Genomic DNA, 12,365 nt, shown 5'->3' with positions numbered 1-12,365 from the left:
AGAACTGGAGGACAGTAAATGATTTTGACTCTAGAAAAACACAGCTCATGCTGCTATTCACATGGGTCTGCAGGCAAGCTACTGAAGGAAATCTCAATAACACAATGAAAGTTCTACAAAATCAATCTTATGCCTAGCCAAGTGCAAGAGTCATGATGGACACAAACATGGCTGCAAAAATATAGGAGATGTGATTAGGCAAATGAGTACCTTAGCTTGCAAACTGTTCTAAAGAACTATGAGCATTCAGCATATTGAATATTTATAGAAAGGTGCCAGACTTCAGCTCCTGATCCATGGTATTTGCTTTAAAAGTGCTGTACATAAGCAGTCTACCCACAAGACGTGACAGTATGGAGTTTGAGTGCCAATTACATTCTAGAAATACTAATGCTGAAGTCCAAATTAACTGAAAATTGACTTGTTAAAAAGCTGTTTTGGAATTTCAGCTACTTGTGACAGTCTAAATAGAATCCAAACTGAGTACTATAACATTGGAAATTTTTTTCAGGAGCTCAGCCAAAGTTAATCTTGATTACTTTGAAGATTACTGAATGAAAACCAAATCTTAGAGAAAAAAAAATTACTTTCAAAAGTACATGCAACTATAACTGGCATTCCCCGAAGGTCTCTGTGCAGCACAGAAATCAGTTATGCAAACCACTCTTCACACCAACATCATAATACAGCTGGTCCCTTGCTACACATTCATGGATATACACCCATGTTTCAGTGCAGTCTCTCTACTGCACGATACTGCAGGACAGGTACCTCATCTGGGGCATTTCTTTCCCATATAATGTATCTGAAGTATGGCATCACAGACTGTGGCAGAAAAAGCAACAACTTCCATTCTCATTCTCTCACAATGAACAACAGAGAGTTGTTCCTACTAAGAAACCCCTTCTAGGACTTCCCAGACCTCTTTCTTTCACTACCTCTCAGAACTGCTAGAGAATCTTCTTATACACCCAACAGTTCTGAATCTCCAATGCATTATGTATCTGCACTGTTTGCATGCAATCCAATTTACTCAGGTTATGAATCTTGGGAGACTTCAGGTCCTTATTCCTTAGCCCATCTCCGTAACTGTATCTTGACACCAGCAACAGTCTCTTCTCAGCACAGCTTCTTAACTCACTTGACAGAATTTAGGGACTCTAACACTGAGTCCCTAAGCTAAGAGAGCACAAGTTGAGCCAGAGCTCCAAAATATTGCAAGAAGTGTACAATCTTACCAGGCAGGAGAGGATCTTCAATACATAGCATGGATGGTCTGTATCCGTTAGTCATGACTTTCATGATTTCTTCTTTGGCAATATAGGCACCTCCGTTTTTTATTCTAATACCAGTTTTCAAGTAGTTAAAATTCCTTCCATAGAGTTCAAAAAATTCTATCAGAAGCATTCCAAGGTTTTCGTCAGCTCGTCTGGCATCAATTCTTGGATGCAGCTGTGACAGAACAGTTGTTAATTATTAAAAATTAATGCTTTTCAGACCATAACACAGTGCAATAAAAAGCTCTCATTTAAACAGCTGAGTATAATCTCTTTACACAAGTCTGAATTGAGTCATTAATTCTTCATGTACTTAAACTACTTTCACATAACCAAGAGGGGGCAGCACTTCAGCAGTACCCGGAAACCAAACAATTCTTTCTTCTCGTCTCTTCCAGTTTTTTGACTCTTAGTACTTTTCCCTAAGCCAAAAGCAATAAAGTACTGCAAACTACATTACAGAGTAATGCCTGATTCTTCATCAGTCAATGTTTCCAAAAGTAGTGGGGGGTTCTATTTACCTCAACCTCCCCATATTATATATGGTATGTAAAATCTATAGTAATATTTCAATTAATCTTTAACAGCAGCAGAATACGTAGGTTTTTCCATTATCACAGTATCTGAGAGACACTAACATTGTATCCCGTCATACTCACATGAATCTTACTGTCACAAAAATACACTGGAAGATGTCATAACTTATTAGCTATTTCATCACTTACCTACAGTATCTGTCAGTTTTAAGTATGTCAACACCTAACCAACATGTAATTAAAAAACAACTTGACTGACATTTCAGAATTTTAACAAGCACTGAAATCAACTACTCTACACAATCAGTCTAGGAACCAATAGATTTAAACTGCATCCTGGCAGATTTACAAAACACAAGTAAGATGATTCAAGTACTAGAATAGGCTGCCCAGGATAGCACATAATCCAAATCACAGGGCCTGGTATAAAAAGCAATGCACAGACTCTGTGCTTTTTCATAAGGCTCCTGCTGCTGTTTCAGTTCACTTCTATTCACACGCAGTGAATGGAAGGTCTTAGAGATTTAAGAGGTAGTCTACAGGAGCTGCCAATGAACAAATACCTAGAACCATAACAGTAAAGCTGTGCATTGCTAGGGGAGTCTAAAGAATCAGCACCATAACAGGGCATAAGTACATACACCAAAGTATTTCAAAGAACACAAACAAGGAACAGACTTACCTGCAGGAAACTAATTGCCATTAAAATTAGGCTGTAAGAGCTAATTCCACCAGTAAAAACTTCATTCAAGTCCCTCTGAAGGAGGAACTGTTTTAATACTAAAATCAAGTAAGGCAGCAAAGAATATTTCTGCAAAGCAAAGTAAGTCTTATCAATGACAGTGTCAACTTTCTGAAACAAAGAACAAACTAGACAATCTCAACACAAGAAGATTCATCTTCTAATACAAAATATTAAATAGTGGTGTGCTATAAAGTGTTTCCACAGGAAAAACTGAAACATGCCTTTTTTTAGTCTAAAAACAGATGACTAGACTTCAAGTCTTATTTGATCGAACAGCTTACATATCAAATTTATACCCACCCCCAAACAGGAAGACTTTCAAATCCTCCTTTGAATGCCAGTGTCACTCATTATAGTTAAAGCTTTCCATCTAAACCGTACTTTTACTGCAAAGCATGAAAGTAAACTTGATTTTAAGTATGTAACTACAGAAGAATAATCAAGCATCACAAGTTCAAGGTAAGCAAAACTTCAACACTTGCTTTAAAAGCAAAGTTTAGTACCTATCTGCAGATCTATATATGACTGTATTAGTCCCTTCAGTGTACAGGTTTATCCACATAAACACCTAGCACTCAAAGGCAACACTGAATAGACACCAGCAGAAAATAGATTAAAATATCCACATTAAATTAGTGTTAATGATTATAGTCTTCAGTAATTGATTTTCAAAAGTGTAAGCCGTACCGAGAAAGGTTAGCTACGCATCTAGCACATATTTGGCAAGCAGTATAGCATTTAATTATATGGCTGATACCTTCATGTATTCCTTGATAAATCGAGCTGCCTTCACACCAGTTTCTACATTAAAACTGATGTCAACTTTCACTTCTGTCTCCTGGTCAGTAAGTTTTATTATTGGTACCTGAAAAGATTAAAATAAGGTTTTATGAATACTCAGAAATGCAACACTGGTGCTATTCTCCAACTTATTCACTTAAGACACAAGGATACTATCAGCCCAAAAGAATACAACTTTCAAGCTAAGGAAACATGGATTTGAGAAAAGATAACAATCCTAACGTGACTGACAAGCAAATACTTTTTAGTGAGGTGATAAAAAACACAGGCATGTAGGATCACATTAACTTCTGATCACTCATGTACTTTGCCGTAATTACTAGATATCTGTCTCCATAGCTGCAATGCCAGTGTTTTGTAAGGCAACTAAATTTATTTAATGACTCACTGCTGTTAATAGGACACATTCTACACTCATAACCTGGGGAAACTGCATTCATCTGACCCAACACTGCACCATTCACTTGCTGAACTGATAGAAGACTATCCTAGAAGAAAAAAAAAAAAACATAGCACTGTCTGTTGGTTTATAAAGCTGCACCGGTTCACTGCAGAGTCAAATGAAAGCCAAACTGCTCTTTCAAAAAGCAAAGCAGGAATAGCAATATGTCCTCTTCTGGCAGCAATGAATTATTATAGAACTACCAATATTGTAGTTCAGTCTCACACCACCTCCACCTTGAGTGCAGTATCCTACAGAATTGTCTTGCTATCATAGCCTAAACATCAGCTGATAACATCTATTTTAAATCAAGCTTTTTGAGTTTTTAATCTGAAATGGAAAACATAAAAAAACAAAGCATAGCACCGTTTCATATCAATTGAAGAGGTATGGCCTTCCAGTAAATACAGTACACTGCATGCTATCGCTAAGCACAGATCCTATTAAAATCTTGCACAGACCAAAAACACTGTGCTTAAGGCAATACAATGTGCTTCACGAATTAAGAACACTATTTATCACCAACATCTTAAGGGGTCTGAAAACTCTTCAGTTCAGTATTCCAAAGACTATTACTTACTGTAGCTTTATCAAGTACTTTAATGGAATACGGCTCAGCCACATTGTGTTTTCTTAGTGCTTGCTCCAGCAGCTGTAAAGGTGGCCGTTCCCATTTCCCAAAAACAACTAGATCAATATCACTAGACAAAAAGAACACAACAGGAGATCCATTAAGTCTAAACCATAATACTCCACAAAAAAACAAACCATAAAATTGGCATTCTACATCTTAAAAAGTCCCTCAGGGTGACCATTTTGCAACTTTTAATCTAGGTTCCCAATACGCTGCTTTTAGGAATGCTAAAGAGATAGCCTAGTGTGCTTTAGGACCCAAAGCAGTATTCTAGTTTCTTGCTTCCAGTTCTCTGGGGAGTTTTGTCCTCCTTTTCCTTTTACCTTTCTTCCTCCTTCCCCTCTGACTTCCATAGCCCCATCCACTCCCTCATCTACCAGTGTTGACAGGAACATTAATAGTCCAAACAATTTTTAGTGATTGTTATTCATAAAAGTGGTATGTCCAGTGCTTTCCTAAGTGAAATTTTAATTGCTATAAAGACAACACAGCCATTAAGACACAGCTATACATCCACCTATTGAACTATTAAGTGAAACACTGAATTAAGACATTTTAGACATTTTTTTCTCAAAAATATGGGAAAACAGCTGTGATGACTCTTGTAACTTTGCACAGTAACTCTGGTGGTGACAGTCAGTAACTCACCTTATTTAACAAAACAGTCTTTACACAGGAAATACTGAACATTCAATTTCTTGAAAACAAAGACTAACCCCAGATACAAGGAAGTAAAGGTAATTCACCAAAGCATCAGTAACTACCTAGAGAATTACAACAATATATCAAATACTTAAATCTAAGTTAAAAAGCTCTTCCCCTTGTAACATGGGACATTAGGTAAAAATTTTACTGGAAGTTTGACAGGTTTACATATTCCAGTCTGAATTCCCCTTTGAAATTTGCCATTATTCTAAAAGACAAGCTTTATATAAATTATTACTTACCTAGTTGGAAGATAAAGCCCTGTACTAAAGCTGCCAAATATCTGGACCTGAAAAAAAAACCCACACCAGTGAAATAACTTGTAATTATGAATGCTTACTTCATTTCACTTTCACAGACAAAGATTTTTCTGGACTTGTTAAGGATATAGCCCAGTAAAAAGTTATTGAACTTACTTTACCACATACTATGTGAAACCTGCAGAAATACACATTCTCTTATAGATGCAACTTTAGAGGATTATTTTTTAACACGAAATGACTACCAATCCTGCTAGCAGCAGAGCACAATCTTTTGAAACAACTCCTTTTTGCTATTTATTTCCAGTTTGACGTACGTATAGGCTGTTAATTTCTTTCCTTCCCACTTCCTTCTTTCCTCATAGGACAGCTTTACTGAGACTGGACGAGCTTAAGGGAAACATTTTTCCCAAATTTTTAGGTTCAAAACCAGCAAGCGCATCTAAAACATACGATTCAGATAAACATGAATACTCCAGATTTTACTGCAAGGACGATTATGAAATTGTGGTAGGTATCTGTGTGTGGAAAAGGCAGCATGCTGAAGAGACATTCACAGCCCACATCAAATGCTTTGGTATGCTTCTAATGGGGAGAATTGAGACATTCTTCCCCCTCTGCTACAGCAGAGCATGATTTACAAGTTCACTTCTTTGAAATGACCTATGAAAAGGGTGGGTAACACTGGCCCATTTCAGTGTTTAATCTCTGTTCCCACAAGCTAGAAAAATGTTATTACTAAGGAAAAACCACAGAAGAAGATGCAGCAGAGAAACTTTACAGTATCTTTAGCTCAGCACTGTGGCCACAGCCCTCGCTCTTCATCATGGAAGGCCATAAAATCACAACGGTTTGAAACATTTTTCTGCTTGTTAATGACAATATTACTATCTGGTAATCAGAAAGGTGATACTAGAGAGACACTTTAAATTACACTACTCCCAGATGGTTTTTCTTTGGAAGAAACTTACTGTTTAGGCAATAAAGGGCTTGAAAATACAACAACTTTGGCTGCAATGTAACTCAGGAAGTCAAGTTCAATTCTGTCACTAAAGCAAGGTTAAAGTAATTCACTGAATGTCAAATTTATGAAGAGTACAAAAAAAAAAATCTGGGGGTTTTAATCATTCCCTTGTAAAACATTTTTATTTACAAATATTCAGAGCCAGGAGTCCTTACAGAAACAGATACAAGGCAGGCAGCCTCACTTTAACATTCAAAATTAAGTTATAAGAGACAATCAATTTAATAAGCTTTTACTCTAAGAAATGTACTTCTTAAAGTGGAAAGTTCTTCACATCCCTGGTTCTCAAAATGAAAGATAAAATTATCAGTAGCCTTCATTAACCTTAAATCTAGATTTAAAATTTTCTCCATTTTTTAAAATGAACTGCCAAGTACTGCAAGAGCTGTGATATTAAGTCAACTGCCTTGAGTTTGAAGTCTTATCTGTTCATTTCTAAACCACAGAAAGATAATAGCAAGGTTAAGTGAACATAGCTCTACAGTTTACCAGAGAAGCAATCAACACTTGAATTACACTCACATCAGCTGTAGGCCAAAGATCTTTGATGACAGTTTCTATCCTTTTCACCACTTCTCTTCTCATAGCTGCTTCTTCAGGACGAGGAGACATGAAGTCATAGAAGTCAATTATTTCTTCATGTAGTCTAAAGGAGAAAGTAGTATCAGCTATAACGACAAGTTAGCTACTGCAGTAAATTCCAACAAAAACAAGCCATAGGCATTATTTAAGATAATTATTCAACCAAAACAAGCAGTACTTTCAAGAAAGATGAAAGCCTAATTGTTGTGGCATTCACATAGGTAACTGGAGGGTTTGCGATCTGGTATTTGGGACAGGTATATTCATACTTGATTTTATGGCAGCACCTCACAGCATCTAAGCAATACCTACACATCAGCCCTCGTTACTTTACCTAGATACCAAAGATGTCAAAAGACACAGGATACAAACACTAGTAGACATTTACTAACCTTCTTACTGGCTCAACAGTGAAGGCCAAATTCAATTCCTGATTCCCAAAGATTGCTTTCTTTAAAAAAACCAAAGCATAGTCTTAGAAGTTACACAATGATCCAAATGTGAAGGAGCACAAGAACAATTAAAAATCTTTGAGTATGTTTATTTTCAGGGGTTATTATTTCTGTGTACCTGGAAGTTCACACAGACTTGCAAACAGACCACTATCACCAAGTTTTTGTAGAGGGCAATACAAGGGGGACATTTGAGTATTCCCTTATGTGAAAACACCCACTTCGAAAAACAGGGATTCCTTTGACCACTCAAGCCCTTTATTAGACATTCATTTATATTGGAAGTGACCTTCCAACTGATCTACTCAAAGTATTAAATGTATTCTCAAGTGGAAAGTACATAAATGCCAGTGTTACATGAGGAGTTCTCATATTGGATTCTTATCCACCTAAGTCCACTTATTTCCCATCTCCCTGTACCTTAGAACACTTGCTGGCAAATTTGACAGATCAATTTGAATTTTCAGGTGAATATCGTGTTTGTTTTCAATGAAAAAGCATCAAGCCATGCCAGACAAAAATTCAAGAAACATATAAATTCAACATTGTAGTGAAAGACAAATACTGTCCTCAAGTAATAATATCAGGTTCAATCCTTAGTTAACATGCTTAGCCTTTCAAAGGAAAATTTTATACATCTCCAGTAGAACTCCTAACTCTTCCCCTGAAACTTTCGCAACTCATTTTGGTAGAGAATTCTCACCCCAACAGATAGCCTCCAACAGATCATGTGCCCAATTCAGGATTCCTTTCCGTACACAAATAGATTTTAGCAGCAAAGCACAACAATACTTCCAAAAAGCATATATATACTTAAAATTACTGTTTGCCCTTTCCCTTACCTTAAACTGGGCCTGGATCCACAATAGCACTTTTAACTACACAGCAGACTTGTCAACTAAACATGTCAATGTTTTGATAAATCTATTTGATTTCAAATCTTCAGAGCAAGACAGAAAATACAAACGAAGATGCTCCTATTTTTTGTTTCTAGGAAGTATGGTTTGGGCTTTTTCCTCTTTCCAAGATGAAAAGACCAGTGAAGGGAATACTTGAATGCACCTAACAGCAATGGGGCCATTGTCCTGCTTATAAAAATTAGCAATTGGTGAAAGCAAGAAGAGACAAAGTAGTTATCCAACTCCCTTGCAGCAATCCTGCCGCCTCCAGCAATCTCATGTGGCATATTTTCTGGGTGGATCCCAACCATAATGTTTATTAGCTCAAAGAATTCATCTTCCACTGATTTTTCCAGGTCTTTTTAGACCATTTATGCTTTTGTAATTCATGGCATTCTATGACAATTTAAGTACGCATCAGAATTAAGAAATATTTTATTTTTAACTGCTGCTGGTTAATGATTTTATCTGATGCTCTTTTTCTTGAGGGAAAAACATTATTACTGGCGGTTTATCTCCAAACACAGCACTTCTCCGGCTCTCTATTCATACCCACTTGTCTCTATCCACCAGCTCTTTTTCAAGCTAGCAATCCTCATCTTTTTTTCTCTCCACACACAGGAGAAAGTCCGAAGTCTGATCACCGCTGACCACCTTCTGTTGCACCACGTTCTCTGACAGGTGGCCAGAAATGCACACAGTCAATACAAAATTACACCATTCAGTCCATGACGCTCATTTTCACTTTATTGTCCATATCTTCAGCAAAGATTGCTGCTAACAACTATTTGAGGATATCTGAGCATACAGCTGGCTCTTTAAAAGAAACCATTACGAAGGAGCTTCAAGGTGTTTTCTGAACAATAGCCACCAACATAAAGCCCACCCACTGGGTATATTCAAGTCTGAACTATTTTTCTTCAGATTCACGATTACGTATTTACTAGAATTTAATTTTCCCAGCAATTTTATAACCTAATGAACAACAAACTCCCACTGTGACTATCTGCAGCCAGCTCCAGCTTTCTATTATCCTTTCTATCCTTTCCTCATTCTTTTCTTCCCTCCAGGTATTTATGAATATATCGAGCAACACACTCGAGAAATTCCACTGGTAACACTCCCTTATTATGAAGTATTTTATTCTTTCTTTTGGCTACTTCTAAGCAGTTAACCCGTAAGTCCTGCAAACCTGTAACTTCAATTTTTACAGTGCCTTCAAAAAAGAATCTCAAGACACATTCTTCTGAAAAAATCCAACAGTTCCATGTTATCCGACTGACCACATGAATAAGGATTAACAATGAGTCCTTCAAGGAAATGACACCTGTGAGACACAAACACCTTTATCACAGCAGGCACTAGCCCATTTATGTTTACGCATGAAAGGAAGTTCTATTTTGTTACGGTATCAACCTCGTCCACGCATTCCAGGAGATATAGACATTCCTGAAAATAAATGCATGTATAGTAGCCACCCCATATAAGGCAAGGAGGAGAATAGAAAGGATCTCAGTTCCCTTATGCACTGCAGCCTCTACCATACACAGAATGGTCTTTCAAAAGCAGCCCCTAGTGTGTTAGCAAGGTCAGAAAAACAGCATGCACACAAGCACTCTCACTGCCATGCCCCACTGAGCTTCTGTTCAGATGATTAACACTGTCACAATTCTCAATCATGTTATGAAAGACAAAAAAAGACCACTCACCACTAGTCTACATTTCCTTCCCTGATCTACTTTCTAACAAGTCAACTTCATATTTTCTACCTTGCACTCGCAAGGTAGCACTTCATTTAATGTTTCCTTTGCCTGGAACAACAGCACAAAAGCTACATAATCAAAATTCATTTAAAGTTCAAACCATGCACTGTGGCTTCACAGTTAAATTCATCTGGAATTCTTCAGCATATGCCACCAGACAGAGCTGTACAACAGTTTTCATTCTGCTGATGGACTTAAACACTCCTTACTGAAATTTAAAATGACAGTTCCCTAGAGTGAAAGAAAGTTCTGGGGAGCAGTCTCAAGCCCTTCTCTGACAAAAAGCAATGCAATTAGTTCAGTTAGTTTTTACTAAATGATCTGACTTCTCCTGGGTGCCCTTTCACGTATGAGCCCTAGAGACTCTGGCAAGTTTCTTGCTTTCAATGTGCAATGTTTTCAGGTTTTAACATACTCCGCAAAACAGTTCTCAAATCCTCTGTCTTAACAGACTTCTGTTTTGTTTGCTTTCTCCAGTTATCCTAACTCAACAGCTTCTACACCTCGGAGATCATCTTCCTGGACTACGTCCTTCTGGGTAAGAATCAATGCTATCTTCACAGTCAGCATACAACAACATGACCATCTTAATACATCCTCTTCCAGTACTTCACTCTAAGCTTCCTCCTGAAGAAGCTTCTCAAACCTGAGATGCTTTTTTAAAACTTACTGTTACTGTGGTTTACGTTTTTCTAAACACCTCTGCTCAGACAAGGTTATTGAAACACAGTCACAAAAAAGGCAGCTCTGATAATATATAAAACAAGGTGCTGCATACTGCTCAGAACTAATCTCAGAGTAACCTCCCTACTAGCTGAAGGAATTAATAAGTTGGTGTCTGAAAAAAAAAAAACAAAACAGATCACTACAGGATATTCACCCAGCCAATACAGGAATAGGTTTTAGTTGAGCATTTTGACCACGTAGCCTCTATGATCTTCATAAGCACTTGCTACTTCTTTGGACTGTGACTAATCATTAGGAACAGAATTTCAATTTGCGGCACGATGTACGTGCAGATGTAAGTAACATCTTAACTCTTTCTTTTTAAAAAATAGAACTTCTTTCAACATATAGCACAGGCCAATTTTCTCAGCCTCCTTCTGACTTCTTTAAGAATTTGGGCTCCCAACACCATCCCAGCACATATCTATCTTCTATCACATTTTATGCCTATTATACTACTTTCCTAGCAAAGACAGGCATTTTAATGGAGTTTTTCACAAGGCAGTTTCACTATATTTTTTTATAGAAATACTTGGAGATGCAACTGTCCTCTTAAGACAAGGTGGAAAAGTTCAGAACACAGTGATGCAGAAGAGAGGCTACTAGGACTTGCTACACTATTCAGCTTGCTAATTCTAACAGCCTGAAGGAACCTACCATTCACTTACTACTATAAAGCACACTAAGCACAGTAAACATCTGCTGCTTACAGGCTGAACTATGCAACAGAACTGACACCTTTTGTTTACAAAAAAAAAAAATTCATCCCTTTTACTGTTTTAGGAAAGGCAGACACACTTTTAGCCTTCAAGTTAAAATAATACGCAGGAGATATTATCAGATTTTTGTAATTCCTTTCCCTAGACACATTTCTAGGAAAGATCATCTACTCATAATTTAGTGGATCTGCAACTATTAATATAGATAATGTTGACTTGTTACTTCAAGGGCTAACTTAAATGCAGTGAAATGAAATTATCAAACAGCATCAATTAGGTGAATGAAAAACTATAGAGACTGTCTTCCGTTAAGTATGCATCCCGTTTCTTAGTCATGTCTACACTAGCAAGCACATTTATTTATTCTGAAGGAACATATAGAAGCATGACTGTATCATTTTCATGGAACAACTGATTCTTTTTTAAAACATACTCATTCCAGTAAGTAAAGAATATTTTTCTAACTGAAAAGTCTAACACATCGGCCAAGAATCCTTATAAAAAGAATAGATGCCAGAGTTAAAGCATGCGGGCGAGTAGAAAAGGGACGTAAAGAAACAGGGAGGCATAGACAGCATTTCAACAGAAGTTTTGTTGAAATACAGGTTACAAATAACAGCATACATTCTTTCAATGAAGCATGAACTCCGAAACGCGCACGAGGACTTTACTGTCTCAAGATTTCAATGGTGAATGGCCCAGCAGCCACCGTGCATATTTCAGAAATCTGTTGAACTATACCTTCACCTACACTACTGCAAAGCTCAACTGCATTATCATGGAAATGCAGGTGAAATCTT

The 12,365-nt window shown here is 37.2% G+C and overlaps 1 protein-coding gene across 1 annotated transcript; it reads right to left on the bottom strand.

The window, feature by feature from the left end:
* Positions 1–1,238: 1,238 nt before the first annotated feature.
* Positions 1,239–7,064, bottom strand: PAPD7 (PAP associated domain containing 7; the record flags this gene model as incomplete). Its single annotated transcript, XM_010022109.1, has 6 exons — positions 6,947–7,064; positions 5,383–5,429; positions 4,382–4,502; positions 3,316–3,423; positions 2,496–2,624; positions 1,239–1,452 (listed from the first exon to the last, which is right to left on the bottom strand). Coding segments are annotated over exons 1-6 (709 nt in total), but the record flags the coding sequence as incomplete, so codon positions are not given.
* Positions 7,065–12,365: the final 5,301 nt, after the last annotated feature.

Source organism: Nestor notabilis, unplaced genomic scaffold, assembly GCF_000696875.1.
Source record: "Nestor notabilis isolate BGI_N333 unplaced genomic scaffold, ASM69687v1 scaffold30410, whole genome shotgun sequence".
In the NCBI taxonomy this organism is placed as follows: domain Eukaryota; kingdom Metazoa; phylum Chordata; class Aves; order Psittaciformes; family Psittacidae; genus Nestor; species Nestor notabilis.
Note: the sequence above shows the minus strand (reverse complement) of the source record. Positions and strands in the feature narration are given on the sequence as shown.